The sequence below is a fragment of the Mauremys mutica genome, chromosome 16 (genome assembly GCF_020497125.1).
Source record: "Mauremys mutica isolate MM-2020 ecotype Southern chromosome 16, ASM2049712v1, whole genome shotgun sequence".
NCBI classification, from domain to species: domain Eukaryota; kingdom Metazoa; phylum Chordata; order Testudines; family Geoemydidae; genus Mauremys; species Mauremys mutica.
The window spans coordinates 22,722,276-22,743,010 of NC_059087.1; the positions used below are offsets into that span (position 1 = coordinate 22,722,276).

General features: G+C 42.2%; 3 protein-coding genes across 4 annotated transcripts in view; 2 read left to right on the forward strand and 1 right to left on the reverse strand.

Moving 5' to 3' along the window:
- Positions 1-17: 17 nt before the first annotated feature.
- On the forward strand, positions 18-6,863 carry TRIAP1 (TP53 regulated inhibitor of apoptosis 1). Its single transcript, XM_044989653.1, has 2 exons — positions 18-271; positions 4,509-6,863. Exons 1-2 carry the CDS (start codon positions 125-127, stop codon positions 4,590-4,592), a joined length of 231 nt encoding a protein of 76 aa, XP_044845588.1. The 5' UTR covers positions 18-124; the 3' UTR covers positions 4,593-6,863.
- A 2,398-nt stretch (positions 6,864-9,261) lies between these two features.
- LOC123350854 (cytochrome c oxidase subunit 6A1, mitochondrial) lies at positions 9,262-12,174 on the reverse strand. Its single transcript, XM_044989652.1, has 3 exons — positions 11,895-12,174; positions 10,522-10,661; positions 9,262-9,528 (listed from the first exon to the last, which is right to left on the reverse strand). The coding sequence occupies exons 1-3, from the start codon at positions 11,995-11,997 to the stop codon at positions 9,442-9,444; spliced, it is 330 nt and encodes a 109-aa protein (XP_044845587.1). The 5' UTR covers positions 11,998-12,174; the 3' UTR covers positions 9,262-9,441.
- Positions 12,175-12,319: 145 nt separating this feature from the next.
- MSI1 (musashi RNA binding protein 1) overlaps positions 12,320-20,735 on the forward strand; it is a 107,002-nt gene continuing 98,586 nt past the window's right edge. For both annotated transcript variants that reach the window (XM_044989636.1, XM_044989638.1), the window contains exons 1-4: positions 12,320-12,427; positions 15,142-15,266; positions 15,737-15,860; positions 18,328-18,472. The gene's annotated coding sequence lies outside the window, so the exon portion shown is untranslated. The remainder of the gene's footprint in view (positions 12,428-15,141; positions 15,267-15,736; positions 15,861-18,327; positions 18,473-20,735) is intronic.

A 20,735-nucleotide genomic window follows, 5' to 3' on the forward strand; every position in this document is an offset into this window, starting at 1 on the left:
CGTCCCAAGAACGGGAAACACGTCACTTAGGAACGCCGCCCTTAGCAGCAGCGGGGGTGGGGGTCTTCGTTCTGGGGCAGGGCGGCGCGAGGCCCGGTCGCTACCCTGGGCCCGCGGCTGCGCCATGAACAGCGTGGGGGAGGCCTGCACGGAGCTGAAGCGCGAGTATGACCAGTGCTTCAACCGCTGGTTCGCCGAGAAGTTCCTCAAGGGGGAGAACGCGGGGGACCCCTGCGGGCAGCTCTTCAAGCGCTACCAGCTCTGCGTGCAGGTGCGGGGCAGCGGGCCGGGCCCGGCGCGGCAGGGGGGAGAGGGCGAGCTGCCGAGGGGAGTGAGCGAGCGTGGGGAAGGTCCCGTCGAAGGGCAGCGCGGGGGTGGGGTGTCCGCGGGTTTCCTCTTCCATCGCTGGGGAAAGGCCTCCCCGCCCCCGCACAAACCCTGCCCCGTTAGTTGTCTTTTTTCCAAGCTGAAAAGTCCCAGTCTTATTGTCTCTTCTTACGGCAGCTGTTCCATACCCCTAATCATTTTTGTTGCCCTTTTCCAATTCAGTACATCTTTTTTGAGATGGGGCGATCACACCTGCATGCAGTATTCAAGACATGGGCGTACCATGGATTTATAGAGAGGCAATATGATATTTTCTTATTATCTATCCCTTTCTTAATGATTCCCAACGTTCTGTTTGCTTTTTTGACTGCCGCTGCCCACTGAGTGAATGTTTTCAGAGAACTATTCACAAAAACTCCAGGATCTTTTTCTTGAGTGGTAACAGCTAATTTAGACCCCATAATTTTATATGTGTAGTTGGGATTATGTTTTCCAATGTGCATTACTTTGCTTTTATCAACATTGACTTTCATCTGCCATTTTGTTGCCCAGTCACCCAGTTTTGAGAGATCCTTTTGTAGCTCTTTGCAGTCTGCCTAGGACTTAACTACACCTCTACCTCGATATAACAGGACCCAGTATAACACAAATTCAGATATAACGCAGTAAAGCACTACTTGGGGGCAGGGCTGTGCACTCTGCTGGATCAAAGCAAGTTCGATATAATGCGGTTTCACCTATAACGCGGTAAGATTTTTTGGCTCCCGAGGACAGTGTTATATCGAGGTAGAGGTGTATCTGGAGTAGTTTTGTATCATCTTCAAATTTTGCCACCTCACTGTTTCCCTTTTTTTTTCCAGATCATTTATGAATATGTTGAATAGGACTGGGCCCAGTACAGACCCTTGGGGGACACCACTATTTACCTCTCTCCATTCTGAAAACTGACCATTTATTCCTATGCTTTGTTTCCTATCTTTTAACCAGTTACCAATCCATGAGAGGACCTTCCCTCTTATCCCATGATTGCTTATTTTGCTTAATAGCCTTTGGTAAGTAAGGGACCTTGTCAAAGGCTTTCTGAAAATCTAAATACACTATAGCCACTGGATTCCCCCTTATCCACATGCTTGTTCACCCCCTCAAAGAATTCTAGTAGATTGGTGAGGCATGATTTCCCTTTACAAAAACCATGTTGACTATTCCCCAACAAATTATGTTAATCTGTGTTTCTGACAATTTCGTTCTTTACTATCGTTTCAACCAGTTTGCCCGGTACTGAAGTCAAGCTTACTGGCCTGTAATTGCCAGGGTCACTTCTGGAGCCCTCTTTAGAGGTCCCTTAGTATGCCATATTCTGTAGTCTCTGCATCATTTACTTGTCTTTCTCTGTATATTCTCCAGTGTTCTGTTTTTCATTAACAAGAAGAGGAAACATCCTAGTTTCACTGAGGTTTTTCTTCATAGAAATATAATGAGGATATCTTTACTGGAAGTGCAGTGATGTTGAAAAGCTGCTACAATTTGTGTGCCCTATGTAACTAAGTATAGTAGGTTATTTTGAGTGCTAGGTATGTCTAGGATTGTGGGGATGGTGTGGGGTTGAATGGCTGAAATTTCATAAAACAATGGACTTAGAAGGGCTGTCCAAAGAGGCATTATTACTTTATTTTTTCTTACTTTGCTCATCTCACTATTGGCTCATGTACAGGGCCTAGATCCTACATGCTGCTGCAAGTGGGTGAATCCCTGTGCTATGAGCCTCATTAATTTCATTGGGGCTCCATGCAGGCATAGAGGTCTGACCACATGATCAGGGCCTAATTTTGTTTCCCCCTGATTTGGGTTCAGGCCTAATTTGTTGCCCCCTAGATCTTCATTCTTGAAATTGAAGTCTAATTGGTTGATATATTTCAGGGTCTCCTTTGTTTAAATATTGTGACAATATTTGGCTTTTTTGTTCAGTTGAAAATTATTCCATCTGTATTCCAAATAATCAAAAATTACAGCTGATGGTACTTGCTGCTTCTGTTCATTTAAAATCTTTTGATGCCCTCTTTTGGCCTTGTTTTTTGAGACATTTACTATTACCAAACATTGATTCCAGTTGAGTTTTTGTTTTGCTGTCCTCTTACATTTGTTCATAATATGCATTCTTTTCTTCCTTATGGTTAAACACTGTATTGGTTGCTTTATATTTAATATTTCTGTTTTTCATCCTAACTGTGATTCATCCTTCAGATGTATGTGGACCAAGTATCTTACGTTCTTTTACTCTCCTGGTTAGCATGATCTTATGCTCTTTTTTTGTTTAAAGTTATCTTTTTTTCTTAAGGTGTGTACCTTAATTTGATTCATTCCTTTATTTTCTTCTCTAAACTCATTTAAGTTGTGGTCCCTTGCCTTTGCTTTTACATCTGTTAGCCTTTGAGTATTAGGAAAGGCAAGGCTATCTGTCACCTTGTTGCATTCACAGTGTTCTGAAACAAATGATCTTGAACAAAGTTGAAAGAAAGATACTCTTCTTCTTCTATTCTAAAATTGATTCTGTGTGTTTCACCAATAGGTATATCACTTGAGTAGCTAAAATTGCTGACTGGCTATTTTCTTGCTGCTCTTCTAGTTAAGAAATGCTTTTCCTACTTTCATTGACTTGCAGTATATGTATTACACACACGTGTTCTGAGGTCTAAAAGAAAATGGGAGTCAGATCACTTGAGAATCTCTGGGTAAAGAAAAAAGGTGTAAAAATAAATAAGTAAGGGAGATGACATGGTAGAGGTCTACTATAGTCCTCCAAATCAGGAAGAGCAGGTGGATAAGACATTTATAAATGAAGCAGACATCTCTGTATCCAAAAGACCTAGTAGTATCATGGGACTTTAACTATGTGGACATCTGTTGTAAAAGTAATATGGCAAAATACAAAACTTCCAGTTAGTTACTGGAAAGTATTGGGGACAACTTTTTTCCCAGAAAGTAGAGGAAGTAAGCAGGACAACAGCCATTTTAGATTTGATTCTGATTTAATGGGGAGGAATTGGTAGTGAAAGTGATCATGAAATGATAGATTTCATGATTCTAAGGCAAGGAAGGAGTGAGAGCAGCAGAATAAGGAAAAAGGACTTTTTTAAAAAAGCAGACTTTAACAAACTCAAAAAACTGGTAGGTAAGGTCCCATGGGAAGAAAATCTAAAGTGTGTGTGGTGGAGGGAATAGTTCAGGAGTGCTGGCAGTATCTCCAGGAGACAAACTATCCCCATGTGTAGGAAAGATAAGAATAGTAAGAGGCCAATATGGCTTCATCGGGAAGAGTGTAACAAAAATGATAAAATACTTAGAAAATCTGACCTATGAGGAAAGGTTAAAAAAACTGTACATGTGTCTTCTTGAGAGAGGACTTTTTCTGTCAGGGCAGTTAAACTGTGGAAGAGGCTTCAAAGGGCGATTATAGAATCCACATTACTGACGATTTTTTTAAGAACAGGTCAGACAAACACTTGTTAGGGATGTTGTAGGTTTACTTGGTCCTGGCGCAGCGCAACGCTCTGGACTTCACGACATCTCATAGTTCCTTCCAGTCGTACATTTCTGTGATATAAAACTATGTATGTTCTTTAATCTCGCCTATAAAGCTTAATTGCAGTCACCTTTACTTATGTTTTTTCTTCATATATACACATTTTTAACATGTAATAGTTCTTTCCTCCCTTTCTTCCATGTCCCTCCTACATGAAGCTTTATTATTGACGTTCCAGTTGGAAGAACAGGCAGTCAGTGCTTTTGTAACAGTCATCCTGTCAATTTCTTTCACGCTGCATTACTCCATGAAAACTTGATCTGTTGCCTTGGTGGTTCTGCTCAGAGCACTGAGACGTCATCTTTAGGTCCCATTAGCTTCTCTTTCACTCACCGCACCAGGTGTAATTCCTCCAATATATGGATGAGAAGTGTTTTGGTCTAGGGCTTGAATAAATTTATCTGATGGAGTCTTGGCTACAATTCATACTATGTTCGCAATATCTCTTTGAGCATGTCTGATGGTATGGTTTGATGGAAACCTTAACAGCAACCTTGATTGGCCTTAAATTATATCAGGCAGGGAACATGTCTTCATGTAGAACCACAAAACATTATTAAAACAAATTTGCCTTTTTTTTTTTTTCCCCCTTCCCTCCTAGAAAGCTATTAAGGAGAAAGACATACCCATTGAAGGGCTGGAATTCATGGGTCCCAGTAAAGGAAAAGCTGAAAATGCCTCCTGACCTTGTTTGGGCATATTGTGCCATTACAATGACATTTTGGACTTGGAAAAAGAACCTCACAAAGACTAGAAGATTGCCTTGGATTAGCTGCTGTTTCTGCCTGGCTTTTTAAGAAGCAAGAAGTCTTTTCTGCACTTTCTTTCAGCTAGGTTGTGTGGCAATTACTGCTTCATCTTAAATGAATGTTGTTGGTGGTCTGGCATCATGTGGTGTGTGAAAAGCCTTTTTATCAATCTATGATCATCAGTGAATGTACTCTCAACAGGGGAATATTTATTGAAAGGGGTTTAGATATTAGCTGGTTTATAATCAGTTGCTTTATTTATATTAGCATTTAAAATTGTCTAAAATTAATGTGAAAGGGGTTAATTTACTTTTAGGGGAGTGTGCTGCTGGATTTTTATTGGGATAGAGTTGGCTTCAGTTTTCCTGAAAACTGATGTGCTACAGCTTTGCTTCATATTGTGCAACTTTAGTGGTGTCATAGAAGTACTACTGCTAGAGTTGCAATTATTTTTGTTTGAACACACAAGGTGTTATTTTAATATAGAATACACATCTGTTAAGTAAAGTTATGCTTGACTAAATGAGACAACTGTCCAATTAAACCTGCGTGTGCCCTTTAAGATGGAAAGGGGACAGCCTGTCCCAGAAGTGAACAAGAGCAACTGCTTTCAGAAGGTACTTTCAACAGCCTCAGGCACTCTGTGCAGAGTTGAAAGGCACTGATGCAACCTTGAATTTAACTCTATGCTACTGAATGGCTGTTGCCCCATCAATAAAGCTTCAACAGCAATTCAATTACACTTCAGTTGTCCTCCTCCAACAGGCACCCCCTACGTGCCCAAAAACACTCCACAGATTAGCCTCAAAATCATGAAGTTAGATGTCAGCTTAAGTTAGATACTTGAATTAGACAAGGGATTCCTGCCTTATGACACCCTAAAACAGTACCCAGCTGCCAGTTGGAAATTTGTCTTCCTGCTTTGTAATAAGAAATCTGAAAGGAGAGGGAGAAATTCAACTTTATAATATATCTCTGCATGAAAACTAATGTCCTAAACCAAAATTTAGCTGGCTGAAATCTGATTTCAAGAGTTATTGAAATTTTGATTTAGTAATATCAGGAACTGTTGAATGGTGATCTTAGTGTAGCATGTAAAGGATTAGTCAAGAACTAAGCTTGTTTTCCAAATTTCTTTAGAGACTTTTGTTTAGCCCTCTTCCTTACAGCAATGCACCTTGCCCTCTAGCCTTCTTACTGAAAAAGACTTTTCCGTAGGGAGGCTCTGGATAGTGGGTTTTTTTTTAACTCAAGTCAACCTGAAGTCTATGAAAAACAAAGCTTCCTGCTCCTGCCCCAGCCCTTCCTCCCTAAATCCCTCTGGAGATCTTCAAGAATGGATTTTTTTTCTGCAGACCTTAATGTAACTGGAGAAAGCAAGAGGTGTGGGGGACTCAGAACAGCAATTAGTTTCCCCCTTCTCTGAGCCTAAGGTTTGCAAAAGGAGAAAGTCCCTCCGCCCCCAGAGCCTTATGAAAGAGTTGAGGGAGGGAGTTTCCTCCCCATTCACCCATCATGAGCACAGGGAGCAGCTGAAGGAGTGAGAAAAGGAGTCTCCTCTATTGATATTGCTTCTCCTCTCCACTGGATGTGTTAAAAACCATTGCCATTCTTTTGGACCATAGGAGGGTTTCAGTCCTTTGGAAATGAGTGAGTTAATAGGACAGGAGCTCTCTTCCTAGGCTCTAAACATGGGGGAAAAACATTTCTTAATGAGACTTTTTGTAAGAAGTGGAGCTGCTTTATTACAGACCAGAGGAGAACTGCAGCTACAGTACTCTGGTACAAAGGATGATTCATGAGACTTTTGACCAACCAATGAAAGCAGACTTATTTCTTGGACTTTCTGGAGGCTGCAGTGTGCCTACTGTTGTAGGTCACTAGAGTTTGCAGAAACTGAGTTTTTGTTTACTAGTCCTCATAACAATTTTTAAAAACTCATTAAAGAAATTTCCATAACTTCAGTAAGATGGAATTAATATTTCAGCTATTTAATTGCTGTAAGTACATACTACCATTAAAAAACCTCCAGAAAATACAGTTAAGGTTGTAGTTCTCAAACAAGGTCCCTGATCTATCTTAACTGCCCCTAGTGATGCTCTGATCATAGTGAACTGTAATATTATGGTCATTGAGCTAATGAAACTTCTGAATACATAACATTTAGAATACCTTAAGGGGCTGTATGGCCATATATAACACCCCAACAAAATTAAGAATAGCACATGGGAGCCAGTTGTTCCCACTGTCTTCAGGATGGGCCTGATTCTGGTAGCTGTTGAGGGCATTCAGCTTCCTACAGCAAAAACTTAGATGGAATCATTTTGATCCTGTAAGGGGCTAGCACCCTGTTCAAGTATTATTAGAAACAGCACTAGCTTATATTTCAGCTTCATACAGCCAGACAGAGCTAATATGAAAAAAACCAGTATGGTAAAAGTCACCAATAAATATCAGGCATTTATATATGAAACAAGCTATAAAGCGTTTTCTTTGGAGCATTCCATGCAGAGAAAGGGAGATGGTAGGATGGCATCATTTGAGGCAGAATTAATGTCAGTTGGGAATGCTGTTTGAGATACCTCTACCTCGATATAACGCTGTTCTTGGGAGCCAAAAAATCTTACCGCGTTATAGGTGAAAATGCATTATATTGAACTTGCTTTGATCCACTGGAGTGCGGAGCCCCAGTCCCCTCCGGAGCACTGCTTTACCGCATTGTATCTGAATTCGTGTTCTATCGGGTCACGTTCTATCAAGGTAGAGGTGTATAACTTTCCACATTCTTTAAGGATAACGTGCACTCTAGTCCCTGGCTGCAGCTTGCACTTCACCTCAGTGAAGTGTTTTGGGTAGGAGGAAAGAGGCAATCATGCTAGTGTTAGAGTATTACTATCCCAACTCTGGAAAACGTTTCATCAGGTAATTCAATTAAGCCAGAAAGTGCCTTACACTGAGCTTTAACATAGGGGGAAGCTTGCTTTAGCAACCACATGTATTCTGTGAAGATGCTGTAATAATGGGGATGAAATAAATATTGTGAAATGGGGGGAAATAGTGTCTTGTTCACTGTAGAATTTTTCTTGTATTGGCTGATCATTTGCAATTCTCCCTCCAGCTAGAAGATAGGTAGGAATAGAATAGCTGAAGCTCATTAGAGAAGGGGGTGATACTGATCCCTGAACAGTATAAATTATATTCCCCCAAATCAGTAAAGGGAAAAGCTATGCTTACTTCTATAACTTATTTTTATAAGGGTTAGTTTACTCATGATGAGGACAAAGTCTTCAGTCCCTGCAGAATTTAGGGGTTTCTGGCCTATATTATGTTCTATATGTAGTCAGACAGTTGTCTTTCAAATTCTGCAGCTAGAATACTCCTGAGCTGCTCTAGCTTTTAATGTTCTAAAGGAGCAGTAGTGGAATAAGACTCTACTAAAGTGACTGGTAAGTACAGAAATGTAGTAGAAAACAAGCTGTTGCTCCATTGCAGCATCTATGTAGTACCACCATTCATTTGTGAATTAAGCTTGTTTTGTTTTAAAGTTTGCCACAATGAATGGTTGCGACCTATTCATGGAAAGTGCAGGGCCAAGAAGGATTCAGCTTTGGCTAAACTGAATTGTCTGTGTTACAGCATAGATTTGTTAATTAGTACTATGAAGTCATAACTAAAGAGCTCACTCCTATTCAAAAAGTTCTAGCTTCTTAATTGCTGTAGGATAACACTTTGTATTTATGGTAGAATATGAAAATGCTGCTGCTTTAAAACAGACCAGTTACAATTAAAAGGAAGCTTCTTGCACAGGTGTGTTGCTTTGTTGTCCATGATGGACAGCTTAGTTTTTATAAATTTGCACAGCACCTCACTCCTAATTGCACACATTAGGCCCTAATTTATGTAGTAACATATGTATGAAGCCATATTAGATTATAAAGCCATTTGGCAAAATTGCACAGGGAAAACAAGGCATGAGAAGTACTGTCGGGTGTGGAACAGTGCAAATTCTTCAGGTTGCTACAATAGTAGAACTTTGCTCTGTCACAGTATAGGAGCACTCCAGCTGGGAAAGACAGTGATGTCTACTAGAGTATCTCTCTTATGGAGATGAGGTTTGCTTATGCATGCATTAGTGTTCTAGAGTTATCCAGTGTAGGATTTCTTGCATCTTCCTTTAAAAGCAGTAGTTAGTGGCAGACTACTGACTATATTAGACCACTGCTCTGATAGGGTATGACAGTTCCCATTAAACAACTTCAGTAGCTTTCAAGAATTTTATCTAGCACTTATGCTTCTTTCAACATGATTAATGGCTTAGGGAGAAAATCAATTACAGTTTAGATCCAATTCTGTTGCTTGCATAAGAGTTTGGTTTTCTAGTATGCATTCTTACCACTAGTCTGTTATAGGCCATAAAGCAGTAACCATTTCTACCTCTCATGGCTGCTTAGAGATAAGCAGAAATTAAATCTCACTACACTATTGCCTACAACACCCTTTCCAGCCACCCAAGAAGAGTTTGTTAGCCATAAAATTCTCTGTAAACAGTAATGGGAAAAGACTAGATCAAGGATTTCCAGTTCTTTACAAAGGTCAACACACAAATGGTAGGTTAAGATTTATTTATGTTAAATGACCTCCACTTCAAGTACAGGGCTAAAGGTCAGAACGCCATTTATAACTTGACAGTACAAGGAATGCAGAATATTGTTTAGATTGAGGGTCCCATACAGTGTTCTGGTCCAAATAGAGCAATGGTCCAAATTGCTGCTGTGGTCCAAGTGTTCAGTGATCCTCTTCATAGCCAGTTGGGAGAGGATTAGTATGAGGGTTGTGAAACAGAGTTTTGTTCCCATCTCCCCATGGGAAGGGCTGTTGAAAGAAGTAATTGATAAGATTGCTTGGTAACTACTTGACAAATATGCTAAGGCACAAGAAGTCAACTCCTATAACAATGTTTGAGTCTGTACATATTACAGAATTTGGAAGCCTGAAGTAAGTTGAAGCTGAGTTTACACCCACTAGGTAACACAGCAGAACTTTCTTGAATGCTTGGCTATCACATCTTTAGAATTGTAAGATTTAATCTAGTCAGTACTGCACCTCTTGCAATGTGTACAAGCAACTGTGGTAAAAAGACAGTTAAGTGTAGAAATGAATTTGATTTACCAGTATCCCAAGACAAAACCTAAACCATGGTACTTTGAATATTAGAGGCAGCTTATTATAAATTCATTCTACTTAAAAAAATAAGTAGCAGTAAATTCAAGAACCATAAAGAGCCTGCCACTACTTCCACCCCATTAGGGTTCTTTTATCAATAGCTTCGGCTAGGGATGCCAGTTATTTGACATTACTTCAAGGATTCTTAATAGTTTTCATAGCAAGTCCTCCTCTCCCAAATTGCAGTTAGCAATTTGGGAAAGACAGGGTGATCTCAACCTGACACCTGTGTGTGACCCCTTGACTGAGAACCCATGCTCCAGTCCCTTCTACCCTCTCATTCATGACAATGCCACCCTTTGATCTGCGTGAATGTAAGTTAAGGGAGAAAACTATTTATGACCAAAACCTTGATGTTTCTTATACATGCCTGAGTGTAAGAAACTTTAAGATGGAAGGAGAACTCAACATCTACATATAAACACCACAGCTGACAGCCTAAAAGCTCTCCCCCGCCTCAACAGAAATGAGCTCTTGATTCATTACATTACAAATGCAGATATTTTCCCATCAGTCAATTCTATTTCCCATCACTTATACCTGCTGCTGCAAAAAAAAACAAACAAGCTGTAGTAATCTTGGAATAAATAATTCAGTGATTGGAGAAGATAAGAACGTCTTTAAAAGCATTGTTGCATATACCTTGGTCCTGATGCGGAGGTGAGCATAAGGAACAAACTCTCCTCTTTCATGTTCATGCTGCATCTTTAAGTAGCAATTCAGCATGCATACACCAACACCAGGAAGAGCAACCACAAAAGACAGGATCTTCCATGTCCGAGCTAATTAAGGAAATAAAATACTGTGAAGATGATCAACAGTACAGCTAGTCAAACAATGAGAATTTCAATGTGGTCCTGCATTTCAAAATCTGTTTTGAATTAGAATGAAAACAAGTTTTCATAATCTCTCTAAATTCTGAAAATATTTTGGTTTTGGATAAATTGAGATTTGTTTGAACACAATTTTTCAAAATTATTTTCAATTTTTATATGAAAGCAGTAGGGACATGATATAGCATCTGGTATTACATACAAAATGACAAATTAAATACTATATTCAAAAATTCTATTTAAAAATTTTTCCAAAACAAATTATGTTGAAAACATTTTGAAGGGAAGTTTCAGTCTTCAGTTTTGTGAAAAAAAAAGTTTGTTTAGTCAACCATGTTTTGGCAGAAGACTTGTAATTAATATCTTCTGATCAGCTCTAGTTAACAGTAGTTTCTGAGACAATAGCAAGGTTCTTATACTGCACTAACTCCCTGAATATTTCCTACATCTGTGCTGCACTAATTCAGCAGACAAGCACCCTGGACAGACAGCTTCCAATGCAAGAGTTTTCAAACTGGACTACCCGTGTTCTAGAAACACTTTCCTCATCAGCAAATTGATGCACTTAGAGAACTATACAGACTGTGGCTAAGGAGGACTGGATTTGGTTGTATGGTGCATTGCATTCTCAGTGTCACTGCACAAAACAGTTACTCCATAAGGGTTAGGATCTCTTGTGAAGTAGCCCCTTGACTCCCTTTTTCTATCCCCACGAGTATACACAGCACCTTATAAACACATGCTACAACCCCAAAAGTGCACGTACAGTACGGCCTATCTGCGTAAGGATAATTACACCAGAGGGATTACACCAATCAGGGCAAACCCTTGCAGCAGGGAAGACTTCTCTGTGCATTAGGGCTTTGCAGCAATGTAAGCGCATCATTGCAGAGTCCCTAATGGCGGCGGGCCCTCGGACCAAGGAGGAATAATACCCTTGTGATTTCTTTACACAAGGGGCATTCAGAGACACCCACCCCCTCCAGCCCAGCGGGAGGGAGACGCACAGACTCGGGGCGGAGCAGGGAAGTCCACGGGGAAATGCCCCCGGCCCAAGGACGGGCTCGAACGGCGGCTCACGGCCTCAAGCCCGTTCCCGTCTCCCTTGGCCCGCGGGCGCTTCGCTCAGCGCAAGGTCAGCGGGTCATCGCCAGCCCCGCCCGGTCGCGGCTCCCCCGTTACCTGCCCCGGCCTCCCCGTGAGCCACTGCCGACATGAGCCGCCCCAACGGGGCCCGGGGAGCGCCGGCGAGAAGCAGCCGGGAGACTCTTGCGAGCGCCGCCATCTCTACCGCTCAGGCTCGTCTGTGGGTGGGGCAGCTTCACGAATTACCGGAACAGGCAATAACCAGGCAGGAAATGGGCGGGAAGACGGCGGCCTGCCTGGGACACACCAGCACACCATGCGCATGTGCCTCCAATCCGGGCGCCAATCTACTACATCCGGACCCACGTGAGGAGTGCCCCTAGACTCGTACTGAGCATGCGCCTGCTCCGAACGGGTTCTACCGCCAGGCTGACATTGAGAACTGCACTCTGCTGTGGTCAAAGGCCTCCTTACCGCGCATGCGCTAATGGAAGGTCTCTCAGTCACGTGGTTCCTTTGGCTCGTCTCCTTGCTGACAGACGTTTTGGACGTCGAGCTGTCCCCGGCACCGGCTGAGAGGGACGTGCGCTGCGCGGTGTACTCAGCTAGCCGGACAGCGCCCCCGCGGGGTAGAGCCGCCGAGCGCCAGGGCTGGAACCGGAGAGGATCGAGGAGCGCGGGGGCGGGGGCTCTAGGCAGCATTGGGGGGTGGGAGGTTCTAGAGCAGCAGGGCTTGGGGCGGAAGGTGCTGTGGGCAGTGAAAGGGGCTGCTAGGGACGGGACTGGGGGTGTTCTGGAGCAGCGTGGGGGAGAGCAGTCAGGCGGGTTTCTTGAGAGGCGGGAGATGGTTCCAGAAGAGCACTGCGGGGTTCTAGGGGAGCAGGAGCTGAGGGAGAACGTGACTCTTGGACCTACAGGTATCAGTAGGCGGTGACGGATGGAGCCAGGTCCCCTGACTAGATGCTGTGCAGGGCTGCTAGAAAGTCAGCATGAGCTCTCACCGAGAAGGGAGTGGGGTGGGGGGTGGCAATTCAAAACCTCTTCTCTGCTAGGTGTGGCCAGAAAGTGGGAACGTTTCCTTGAAAGCCCCAGTGACCAGAGAAACAGTGGTGTTACTTAGAGCAAGGCGTTGCACGCGGAGTGACATGATTTTCAGGAAACTGAATAGCTGCCTGGAAGTGAGGTAGAAAATGAAAGTATGATGAGCTGTTTCCCTTTGGGCTGCAGGGGAAACCTTGCAATCAAGGTGGACCTTTGGTCTGTTCAAGCACTCTGGAAGAGTAGAAGAAAATCCTGGTGCCCTGGTTCTAGCCCAGTAAAAGAGCTCACAATGTCCACAGCTCTGTGTGAGCCACTTCTGAGTGCAGAATAGCTGCTGCATTTGCCTCTGTAGCCGCTGCTCTGCTAGGCCCTAACTCATCACTTTGGGATGTGAAGACTGCTCTGACTATGGCAGTAAAAGTACATTTTCTTAACGAACATACTCTTACAGACCTCACTGATTTATTTCTAATATATCGGTTCATGTACTGGTTCTAAGGTATATTTTATTACATTAATAGAATAAATTTACAGTCTAAAAGAAGAACAGGAGTACTTGTGGCACTTTAAAGACTAACAAATTTATTTTAGCATGAGCTTTCGTGAGCTGCAGCTCACTTCTTCTTCTCACGAAAGCTCATGCTAAAATAAATTTGTTAGTCTTTAAGGTGCCACAAGTACTCCTGTTCTTTTTGCGGATACAGACTAACACGGCTGCTACTCTGAAACCAGTCTAAAAGAAGTATGCAATCTTTTGCCCCTTTTACAACTAGACAGAAGTAAATAAGTGATTCTCATCTTTGGAGTGGACATGGATCATGAAACTTTTCTGTTTTTTTGTTTTTGTTTTATTTTCTACATCCTGTGTTTTAATTTTAAAAAAATTCTAGGCCCTGTGGTTGCAAAGAAAACATACTGAATGCAAATAGCTGCAGAACTTTAAGTCTAATAAATATATAGGGCTGGGACATGTGTATTTGATGACATTTTCCTAAAGAATATATAATTTATACATTCTGATACTATTTGTACAATATGAAATCATCAGCTGTATATATTTTGGCCTAAAGACTGCATTCTGCGACATGGAGGTAAATCCTAAGGAATTGCATTGAAGTCAGTGGAGTTACTTCAGGCTTACACTGATGTAAACAAGAATAGAATTTGAACCATGGAATGTAAATGTCTACATAGGCCTTGTAACCTGTCCAGCCGTCTTCCCTGTGCCCCTTTGTGGTCTAGGATCATGCTAGAGGCAGTCCAACTCAGTTTCTCCTCTTGGACTATTCAAATAAACTTAACTTGAGGCTTTTTCTTGGTCAGAATACCCCTCCTTGGGGACTGGGTTTATTATTATCAAATAAACTGTAAATAAACCCCTTGAACAAAGTCCATTCATAAATCCACACAGCCCAATGTGTTTCTTCCTCCTCCCAGGCTTTCCTGTGTGGGACCTTTGCAGTCACTTTCCTACTTGGTCAGATTTTCTCCCAGCCCATCCTGCCTAGAGAGCTTTCTTCACTCTGTAGTTTCTACCACAACTTCCTGAGCACCTTCTATCCCCTTTCAACTCAAACATCATAGTTCTTGTATACTGGAATCACCAGATTCCTCTCAGGTGGGGCTCATCCTGTAATAAGGGTTTACTTAGCCCCAGGCTCTCCAGCCCATACATCAAGTCACCCTATTACAGGCCCTATATGGCACAATTTTTTTTAAGTATAGCATTTGGGGTTTGTTCATTTATTGACTGAAAATGCAAAAGATTTTGGGATAGAAGATCACAAGAGAAAAAAGTCACAAACACTGCCTTCTACCTTACTAGCTGCTATTTTAGAACTAAATTTAAAAGAGAAAACCCATTCTTCTCTGTCCACCGTTGAATGAATCACTAATCCATTGTACTAAATTTCAAGGGCCAAATTTAGCCCTGCTGTAAGTGAATTCAGCTTCCACTGAAGTCAAAGGCTGTTGTGCCTGCTTACCAGTGTCTGAATTTGGCCCCGACACAGTTTTATGTGCTTAACCAGCACAGTTCCTCAGTTCTCTTCTGGGAGTGCCATTTAGTGGAGTCTGATGCCCATGTGACCTCAGGGAGAAGCCATGTAAACAGAGCAGGTACAGTTTCAAAGACTCATCAACACTGCAGTAAATTGAGAGGATTCCTGTTCTTGGTAGTACAGGTAGCAACAGAGAATAGGGAAAGTAGAGAAGCTGGGGAGTTCAAACTAAGGATAGCTGCAAGGTTTGATCTGTGTGTGAATGATGGAGAAGGAACCAGATTTTCCATCCATCCTGACAGTTCAAATGGAAAAAAAGGGATGACCACTTCCTAAGAGAAAAAGAGGTGCTGGTGTCTGCTGAAAAAAAGTCTGAGAGAAGTGATGGGGCACAGAAAGAAAGAACAGTGAGGACCCAAATACACAGGTAAATTTTGTCAAGATTATTTTATTACACCGTAGTTCACTGGCTGTGTTGTAAGACCCTGTCCATTATGCTTCAAAGTACGTTGCATGCCCCTGATTAATACACATTTGTACACTGAGGACTCGGGCCCTGATTCAGCAAAGCATTTATACACATGCTTAAGTCTTTGCTGAATCGGGATAGGATTAATACTCTCTTAAACTCTTTGCGGATTTGGGGCCTGGATATTACAGCTCCTCCAAATACCATACAGAACTCCCATTTGATTTCATATGGAGTTCAGCATGTGTCAGGCTTGCAGGATCAGGTTCTAATAAGAGGTTTTGAAATTAATATTTTTATGAACAAAAGGTACATATTTTATAGTGTTTAAATGACTAGATCAAGATTAAGTGCTTTATTATAGTTATAAAACAAAATACCATTTGTGTAGCAAGTTCCATATAGACAATACATTCCTATATTTACAGCCAGAGAAGAGGAAGGTAAAGAAGTAACAGACATCTACCCTTTCAAACCAGACCTGGCTAACATCAGTGCTGGCCATACAAATGGAACCAGTCGAGAAAAGAAAAAGGAGAGAAACCAGAAAAGGTGAATTAGCTAAACCAACAGCAAGCTGCTCCACCATGATCAGAGGAGAAGCATAAAATGGGAGTATTCAAAGTAGCTATATGAGCCAAAGTTTGAAGATCTTAGTGCTCTGGGTAGAGTCCTAGGCCATTTCATCACAAATTCAAGGACAAATGTGCTCAGGTTTCAGTAATGTATGTTGAATCCTGATTAGATTGACATCTAGAGTGGATGTCATACCTCCCCACTTTTAAGAAACACTTGAATGCTTTTCTGTTTCAAAGCTGGGTTTTTTTGTGTGTATCATGGGCACTTTTGACCTTAGGGGTAGAACCTTCCTTTTTCCTTCCATCTCAGACCACTCCCAATGTTTGGTTTTAGGGGTTTTAGTTTAGAGAGTTTTTTAAATGTAATTATGCTTTCTAATTTCTTTATTGATGTACAGCAATCCCTGGCAAGGGGAGAGTGGCACTTTGTTAATAGAATGTAATTAGCCATTGTTCATTTTTACTGATATCTTCCTCCATTAATCACATTTTTTACCAGACTTTGGGGTTCACATTTTCTTTAGGTGGCAGTTTCAATCACTTGGCATTATCTGAGTTGAATAACTCAAATAATTGCTTGTGGAATAAGAACTCTTTCACTTCCACATCAGTGGTTCATACATGGCCCACATTTGTAATAACCACAAATTGTTACCATATGATAACTGTTGGGTGGCTTGCGTGACGTGTTTGATGGGTTTCAGTTAATTATCTAGTGAACAGGTATTGACACCACAAAAACTAACCTGCTCTTGGCACTGATAGTACTTGGCACCTTTATTAATCTAGCAGATTAAGAGTCTCAAGGGACAAGGAAACTGATCTCCTCTCTAATGCTGGAAGTAATCTATCCAGTCCAGAACATAAAATGGAAGGGTAGATGTGTGCTCCATCTAGTGGTTAGAGAACAGACGTAAGAGTTTGCGGTTCTAAAGTGGCTGCCTCTACCACTGATTCTGTGTTATTTTGGGCAGGTCATTCTGGGCCAAATTGGTATCAGCTCCCTTTTCTATTTGGGATTGTCATCTCTGATATAGGCTAGTATAGCCCTAGGATACCAAATATGAATCTCAAGTATCAGAGGGGTAGCCGTGTTAGTCTGGATCTGTAAAAGCAGCAAAGAGTCCTGTGGCACTTTATAGACTAATGAGCTCATGCTCCAATACGTCTGTTAGTCTATAAGGTGCCACAGGACTCTTTGCTGCTTTTACAAATATGAATCTGGCCTTCTGTGGCTTAGCTATCCTGAATCTGATTCACTACCATATGTTCCTCCGCATTGTGCTGGTTTGACTCCATTGAAATCTGTGTATTACATTGATTTAAAATTGAAGTACTGTAGAGGTGAATCATCACTCCTGTCTGTATAAATGAGGATGATAGTTCTTATCCATATTTGTTAGGGATGTTGGGAGACTTAAAGGCCTGATTCCTTTGTCACTTACGGTCAGTGGGATATATCACGAGAAACTTCACTGATTCATAGATTCCAAGGCCAGAAGAGACCAGTGTGATCATCTAGTCTGACCTCCTGCATAAAACTTCCCCGAAATAATTCCTTTTGAACTAGAGTGTATCTTTCAAAAAATCCAATCTTGATTTAAAAATTGCCAGGAATGGAGAATCCACCATGACCCCTGGTAGATTGTTCCAGTGGTTAACAGCCCTAACTATTAAAAATGTACACCTTATTTCTAGTCTGAATTTGTCTAATTTCAACTTCCAGCCCTTGAATCTTAGTATACATTTGTCTACTAGACTGAAGAGCCCATTATCAAATACTTGTTCCCAATGTAGGTACTTACAGATTGTGATCAGATGTGGTGGGGTATACAAATCCACAATCCCACACTGTAGAAGGAGAGTTATGAACCTGCTCTGGGCCCAGGCAGCCCCTCCCCACCATACCTGTAAAGCCTGCGCAAGGTAGGGGAAGAGCTTAAAAAGGGAAGCAGAGTAGCTTGCTGTAAGGGAGAGATGGGAGGTAAGATGACCTGTACTCCTGGGAAGGAGCACCATAGGAGCTCTTCTTGTTTGAGGTCTGGTAGTGGTGACTCAAACAAACCTGTAGCTGCAAAGGAGGTGACTTTTGAAGGTCAGAAACATTATTTTTGTGTTCAGTTTTTATTTTACTTTGTGGGAAGAGGGGCACTGGTAGGAAATGCTCCTGGGAGGCAGCTGCATAGCACCCTAAGGCTTAGCTGCCTATCATTGGGCCCTTGATCAGAACCTTGTGGAGAGAGTGGATCTGGACTCCCCTATCAACCTCTAAAGAGGGGACAATGACAGAAGTCTATACCTTGACAGGGAACCAAGTTGGGGAATACCCTGAAGGTGCAAGGGTCCAGGCCCCAAGATCCCGAACCAAGGGGAAAGCCCTGAATCCCTTGCTGACTTCTGAGGACTTCCACATTATTGAACTCTTTATGTGTATCCTGAAGGGTGGACTTGGATGTGTCACCTGGCCAGAGAATGAAGTCACTAAAATGACAGCCTACCACCGAGTGGAGTTACAGTGAGAAAGGGGAATGTCTGGGAGGAAGACAACTTGCCATAGCCCTGCCTGATCACTAGGCAGCACTGATGGTGAGTACAGTAACTCCTCACTTAAAGTCGTCCCGGTTAACGTTGTTTTGTTGCTGATCAATTAGGGAACATGCTTGTTAAAAGTTGTGTAATGCTCCCTTCTAATGTCGTTTGGCAGCTGCCTGCTTTGTCTACTGCTTGCAGGAAGAGCAGCCCCTTGCAGCTAGCTGGGGGGGGGCTTGGAACCAGGATGGACCGGCAGCCCCCTATCAGCTCCCCGCTCCCCTAAGTTCCCTGTGCAGCAGCTGCCTGCAGTTCAGCTGTGTCCCTCTCCCCACTGCCATGTTCTGCTCCTGCCCTCTGCCTTGGAGCTGCTCCCGAGACTCCTGCTTGCTGTGCCGGGGGGGGGGGGGGAGGGAAGGGAAGGAAGAGGGTGGCTAATGTCAGGGTGTCCCCCTCCCCCCTGCTCCTGCACCCCGCTTACCCCATCTTCCATAGCGGTCTCAGCAAGCTGATCTAATTAACAAGGCAGTGTACTTAAGGGAAATGCGCATATCTCTCTCCATTCCTGCTGCCTTGCAGAGTGAGAGAGTTAACCCTTGAGGGCTCAGCCAATTGCTAGTTCATCATTTAGCAGTAAAGGAAATATCCCACCCTCTGACTCTTCCACCTCAACCAAGCTTCACAATCATCATCACTGTATACCAGTATTAAATTGTTTGTTTAAAACTTATACTCTTGTATGTGTGTATATATATATATAATATAGTCTTTTGTCTGGTGAAAAACAATTCCCTGGAACCCAACCCCCTCCTTTACATTAATTCTTATGGGAAAATTGGATTCGCTTAACATCGTTTCGTTTAAAGTCGCATTTTTCAGGAACATAACTACAACGTTAACTGAGGAGTTACTGTATTCCCAGGTAATCATCTCCTTGCTAAGCTAAATTGAACTCTTGAGGCTATTACAGTACGGCATGTTTTCTGATTCTTTAATCATTCTTGTGGCTCTTTTCTGAAGTCACTGGAAACCTGTCAGTGTAAAACCCCCTGTAAGTGAGAGCTTAGAAAAGAGAGACAACTAAGTGAGTCTATAAAATCATGAATGGTGTGGAAAAAGTGAATAAGGAAGCATTATTTACCCTTTCACATAACAAAAGAACCAGAAGTCATATAATGAAATTAATAGGCAACGGGTTTAAAACTAACATAAGGAAGTACTTCTTCACACAACACACAGTCAATCTGTGGAACTTGTTGCCAGCGGATATTGTGAAAGTCAAAAGTATAATTGGATTTAAAAAAGAACTAGATAAATTGATGGAGGATACAGTAGGTCTATCAATGGCCATTAGCCAAGATAGTCAGGGACACAACCCCGTGATCTGGGTGTCCCTAAACCTAACGCTCTGTAATTGCCTTGTTCTGTTAATTCTCTCTGACGCATTTGGCACTTGCCACTGTTGGAAGACAGGATGCTGAGCTAGATGGACCATTGGTCTGACTCTGGCCGGCCATTCTTCTGTTATGTAGCATCTTTGGACCTAAATTCCTGAATTTGGAAAAGCATTTTGAGCATTGGATAAAAGGTGCTATAGTTGTGTAAGGTATTATTATTAGCATCATCATGACTGTGCCTCATATTGCATGAGTTCCTCAAAGGCACAGGGCAGAGAATCAATGGACAAGGGGTTCCAGCTCTGCCACTGACTCACTAGGCTCTTCTATCTTAGAGAAACGTGGCGTGTGAATCGCCATTTGGATTCCCTAGCACACTGCGTGACCTTGCAGAAGACACTTAGGCCAGTATTCTCAAAAGTGGACTGCTTTTGGGTGCTTCCATTTTTGGGCATCCATTTTTGGGCATCCAAAATGAGATCTTGGGTCTGATGTGGAAGCTACTGGTGAGCTTCTCATCACCTTTTCAGAAGGACCAACCTTTCCAGAAGGGCTCGCTACTCATAAATTGGGCTAGTGTTTCAAAAAATCCCACAATTCAGATGAATGTTGGGTACTGAGCTCTTAAAAGTCTGACCATAAGTATCACCATGGGAGGTTCTGGGTGCTGAGCATGCTTGAAAATTTGGTCCCAGTTGTGGATACTGAGTACTGGAAAATATGCCCATGAGCTCTTCCGATAATCTGGCTTCAAATGTCTTTAATTTGTCATCCAAACATTGAGTAACTCTGAATCAAAGAAAAACAACAAGGAGTCTGGTGGCTTATGCCCAAATAAATCTGTTAATCTATTAGTCTTTAAGGTGCCACTGAACTCCTTGTTTTTGTGGATATAGACTGATACAGCTACTCCCTGATACTAT

Bases quoted from the DNA above. Each gene is read 5' to 3' on its own strand.
- TRIAP1 (XM_044989653.1), top strand. From the start codon at position 125: ATGAACAGCGTGGGGGAGGCCTGCACGGAGCTGAAGCGCGAGTATGAC. The intron at 272-4,508 runs GTGCGGGGCAGC...CTTCCCTCCTAG, and splicing joins GCTACCAGCTCTGCGTGCAG to AAAGCTATTAAGGAGAAAGA.
- LOC123350854 (XM_044989652.1), bottom strand. From the start codon at position 11,997: ATGGCGGCGCTCGCAAGAGTCTCCCGGCTGCTTCTCGCCGGCGCTCCC. The intron at 10,662-11,894 runs GTAACGGGGGAG...TTCCTTAATTAG, and splicing joins TCACGGGGAGGCCGGGGCAG to CTCGGACATGGAAGATCCTG. The intron at 9,529-10,521 runs GTATATGCAACA...TTCTTTCAACAG, and splicing joins ACCTCCGCATCAGGACCAAG to CCCTTCCCATGGGGAGATGG.